Consider the following 5,051-nt stretch of genomic DNA (forward strand, 5'->3'; position numbering starts at 1 on the left):
GCTACAAACACCGGAAACACAGAAGCACTCGGGAGAGGCATCGAACTGGACCGGGACACTGGAGAACAGAAGAAAAACACAAGAGGGACCATGACAGAAACCATCAAAACTCATGTCATCCTGCTGTCCTGCGGCAGCTTTAACCCCATCACCAAGGGACACATCCATATGTTCGGTGAGCTTCATTTACGCTGACAGGGGGTGGGGGAGGGTGGCGGGGGCAGGGCTGTGTGTTTATAGGAGATAAACGTCGTTTGGAAGCATCGAATAATAATAATAATAACAATGAGAAGTCAAGGCGGAGATAAAAATGGTAAAAATATGAATGAGGATTGGTTGCGCTGTGCCTGGTCGCTGTCCAGATGGGTGGTGCTGAAATGGGCGACGGTTCTAGAAGACAAAAACAGACTTATGGCACAATAAGAAGAACATGTAACCCGTGTCATCACCATCTGAACGCGGCACAACGGGCTAAAAGACGGAAAATGTTCCGTGTCAGGGCCCTGCAGGGCCCGCTCATCCTGTGGCGCAGCCCAGAAACCTCCAGACACGGATCCTCCGGGATCGCGGAGGCACAGAAGCATAAACCCGCGAGAGTCCAGCGACTGACGACGCACACGGTGCCATGCTCAGCGGCCTTTTCCTGCGTCATTAGAGAGCAGGTCATAGCGCTGATGACAGGAGCAGCACACGAGTTAAGTCAGACACACGCATGTCGATTTCTGTGGAGTAACAGTATATGATGATGTTTGTCGTGTTGTGTCTGATCTTATCTACCTGTAATGACTAATCAAAGCTCTCAAAGGTAAACAATCCCTTCATATTGACCAAATAACATGAAACCGTCCCTTATTTTATACTGTAGCCTACTTGAACCTGGGTTTTCAGTAATATGGCAAAAATTATGACATGGCTTTCAAGCTGTTTGGAAACGTTTCAGGGCCTTTTCACCCTTAAAATCTCCTTAAATCGTGGAGATAAACACACGAATTTATATTTTAAAACAATTATTCACACATTAATTAACCTAAATTAAAAATTAACCAATTTTACATCTTATTAAGGTATTAATAGTAATAAATACAGATACGCGGTACTTAAGTGTGGACAAAATCACAGAGACAACAACACAAACTAAACATGACTACTGAGTTCAGTTAAAATTGAAAGTGGGGGTTTGAGTGGAGGAGAGTGCTGTCAATCATCTGTTGTTCCGCCTGCAGGACACGTGTCCGTGTGACGCTGTGTGGGATGTATGAGGCCATGAGGCGTCTTGTTCTGTGTTTGTCCGTGAAGCTGTGCTTTGGGAGCTGCGGCACTGCAGCCATGTTCCCACTGTGACCTACTTTTACCACCAGCTGCTCTGCCTCACTGTGTCTCTGGGCGAAGTCATGTGCCATGTTTGTCTTCATGAGCCATTCCTCCTTAATGACCATATAGCAAAAAAACACAACCACATAAACATTCAGTCTTTATTCATGAAACACTGAAAGCAACAAGGAAATACTATAATAGTGTTAGGGTAAGTGCATGTTACACTAAATAATAGTTATTATGCACAGCAGTGATGACCACTGGTAGAAAGAAGTACAAATCCATCAGTTTCTTGTTGCTTTATAGCTCCATTCCTACAGCTCAGAGGGAAACACTGTGGCTGTAACCTAGATTTTACATAACAAATGTAGATGTGTAGCATACATATAATCAGAAAATAAAATATGCTGCATTGTCGACAGTCAACTACCATAAAACGATGCTCACACATGAATACATATATGTTGTATCGGTCCAAAGCAGCAGGAGCTTGTCATCATTTCTCCACCGATCTCGTCCCATGTTGTTTAGCCAGCGGGTGAGTCACCAGCTCAGCTCACTCCAACAACAGCTTGATACCAGTGAACGACAGGATTGCTTTTCACTCGGGTGCAACAGAGATCTGAAAACATTAGGATCCAAACACTGTGATGCTGACACAGGGTGGTTCCTGCACTTGTACAGAATTTCTGCATATAATTTTTTTTGCTCAGGTTATCATAACCAGTTTTAATTAAAACTTTTTGTGTAATAATGACATATTTTATCTAATCCAAAGCATGACATCATTTGACTTGATAACAAAATTAATTGATTTGGTTTCTTCACATTATTGGCCTTTGTTTGTCACATTCAGTTGGTTTTACGTTTTCCAAACTCGTGAGACAACTCTGACCCTGAGGTCACTTTTCTCACACATTGAAAGCAGCAGGGAACAGTGTCTGCACTCCACGGTCTCTCTGCTCAGTTCAGGTGATCCACTGACCAATCATCAGTCTGATCACTGGCCTGACATTTGATGTGCCACTGCTGAGCTGCTTTGTCTCTGTACATGAAGGATTCAGATTCAACTCTGTGTCACAGCATCAACAGTCACTTTGTTGCCTCCCAGTTCATCACACTGACTTTTCTTCACAATGTTGTAGCAACACAGTGAAACTCTGCCACGAAGTCAAACGACAACTCGCCATCCACCACGCTCCTGCTGAAAGAGCTCGTCAGAGTCACTGCGGCCATGGTGACAAACTGTGTAAATGAAGCGAACTGGGAATTCAGACGAAGCCTGGAGCAGAGTTTCAGTAAGACACAGCAACTGAACTGGAGTTCTTGTGTAACCTAAGCAGAGTGTTTGCTACTGAAACAGAGAAAGTGAAAGGGACATTATGGGGGTTTACCAGAACAGCCTGAAGACACGTTTTACCTTACACTTAAAAAGGAAATAAACATGTTTGCAGCTGTGCTGAAGTGAGCACATGAACAGTAAAGCTGTCACTGATTATTATTCTGTAGAATCAGTGCAGTCAGGTAGAAAATGCACCGTGGTGACTATCAACACAATGGTATCGTCCTTCAGCAACAGAGGATGAAGCTGTGGTTCAGCTACAGTCTGAGCTCAGGACTCTACTGCAGGTGTGTGAGAGTTTAACAGCCTCCTGTTCTGTTTTTCTATGTGTGTGTTTGCAGAAAAAGCCAGAGACTATCTGCACAAAACAGGGCGGTTCATTGTGATCGGAGGGATCATCTCACCGGTGCACGACTCCTACGGAAAACCTGTAAGTAACAAGGCCAACATCGAAAACTAAACAAAGATCTGTTTTCAATTTGTGTAAAACTCATTGACTGCCACAGTGGCAGAGTGCCTACTGAAGCCTCACCCTAGCACATCATACACTACCAGCTTCCTGTGCCTCTGCTGCTGCTGCTGCTGTTTTCCTGCAGGAATTAATGGAGGTCTTGTCCTACTTTTGCTCTGCCTCTATAGAAACATGAATAATAAATGCTACAGGCGTACTCTTCAAGCCACACCAGGAACCTTTGCTGCTCATTTCCAGTGTGATATGTTTTCCAGCACCAGTGTTTCACCTGCAGCTAAACAACTCAGCTGATGTACTGTATTACTGATGACATGCATCAGTTATGTCAATATATTACATGTCATCAGACCCAAAGTACCTGAAGCAGCTATGATCAATATGTTTACAATGAAACTATATGAAATGTGTTTAATGTGCAGTGAGTGATCATCTGAATGAGCCGCTGCTCTCAGCTTCACAGTGAGTCTCAGCTCATTGTTTGGTGTTGGACCACAACATCACCGTTCTGGTTCCCTGTCCCTGTTCTCATGGTGTGGGTCTGGGATGTAGCAGGAAGCTGCAGTTTTCAGAGAAGCTGCTGTAAACAGCCACTCTCTGCAACCTGCTCAGCAGTAGACAACAGACAGACCCCGTCAGGGGCCAGGTGGGGAACATAGTGGAGCATTTAGCAGCTCAGGGGCCAGAGAGGAGGCAGTGTAGACCAAACCCAGAGCAAACAGAGAAGGAGCACTGGCCTGAGGCTCATCAGGGGACACAGATACACCGCACACAGTGTCAGTGTTGTGTTCACCGTTCAGGACAAAAAGGGGCATTGAGAGGAATCAAGGAAACATGCTTTTAGAGACATAAGTCATCCTTTTCTCTAGTCCTTCATGTTCCAACATGTTATTGCCTGCTGATTTCTGATAAAAGGGAGTGTCGGTTCATAAAAGACTTTTGTGAAGGATGCTCTCATGTATCTTTGCTCATGGCTCCTCCAGCAGTCTCCTCACTCCTCAGAGCAGGAATAAGAGATGTCCACTACTTCCAGGTTGAAGAACATCTCAAGTTTCTGCTGTGTTTACTAGCTTGCAGTCTTATTTTTTCCTTTCTTTACTGGTGCATTGCTGCATGTCTTGGTGTGTTACTGCCCCCTGAAGGTCACTGGGTTAGTTTAAAACCATTGGAAACGTTATCACATCACCTTCATTAATCCATGTGCAAGCACAAGATAAAGAAATGGGACCCCACTCATAGTGGCTCCATGGTGCTGATGGAGGTTTAAAACTGCATAGGGAATCTTTGACCTACACTACTGGTGGAATCGCACACTGTACAAACCCTGTTACATTAACAGCTAGCCTGACTCTGTCTGAAAACAGTATAGTCCACCAGGATGGTTGATCCCCCTTGTTCCCAGTCTTTTTGCTAAGCTAAGCTAGCCAGCTACTGGTTGTATCTTCACATCAACTTGAACATCTCCCAGCAAGAAGGAGGCAAAGAAGATTCTTCAGAGCTTTCAGTCAGAAATGCAGAGATGCTATTACTCATCACAGTCATGACCCACTGCTCCAACAGATGGAGATCAGCAAAGGCCATCTCCACCTGTTGGAACAGGTTGACTTCTGCTGGGGCCAGCACTGCATAACAGAGTTGACACAAATCTACACACATGCATACGCAGTCAGACACCTGGTTGGTTTGTTTGGGTTTACTGTGTCAGAGGCAACCCACACATCACACACACACACACACACACACACACAACAGCATACAGTGGGTGCTCACTGATCAGGCCAGACGATGTCCACACCCAGACAAGTCTGAACTGTCCTCTTCTTTTAACAGTGTCTCAGCAACGACATGTGGCTGAGAGAGTGTCACTGTGGACAAGTTTGTCTTCAACCCTGAAAACCAGTTTAATAGCTTCTTGTTCATCATCCC

The 5,051-nt window shown here is 44.8% G+C and overlaps 1 protein-coding gene across 1 annotated transcript in view; it reads left to right on the plus strand.

Annotated features, from left to right (window-relative positions):
• The first annotated feature begins 6 nt into the window (after positions 1–6).
• The window catches only part of nmnat2 (nicotinamide nucleotide adenylyltransferase 2), a 12,373-nt gene continuing 7,328 nt past the window's right edge, over positions 7–5,051 (plus strand). Inside the window, exons 1-2 of the mRNA XM_020623932.1 lie at positions 7–175; positions 2,998–3,086. Of these exons, the coding sequence (XP_020479588.1) occupies positions 91–175; positions 2,998–3,086 (174 nt within the window). The 5' untranslated portion in view covers positions 7–90. The remainder of the gene's footprint in view (positions 176–2,997; positions 3,087–5,051) is intronic.

Source organism: Monopterus albus, unplaced genomic scaffold, assembly GCF_001952655.1.
Source record: "Monopterus albus unplaced genomic scaffold, M_albus_1.0 scaffold316.1, whole genome shotgun sequence".
NCBI lineage: Eukaryota > Metazoa > Chordata > Actinopteri > Synbranchiformes > Synbranchidae > Monopterus > Monopterus albus.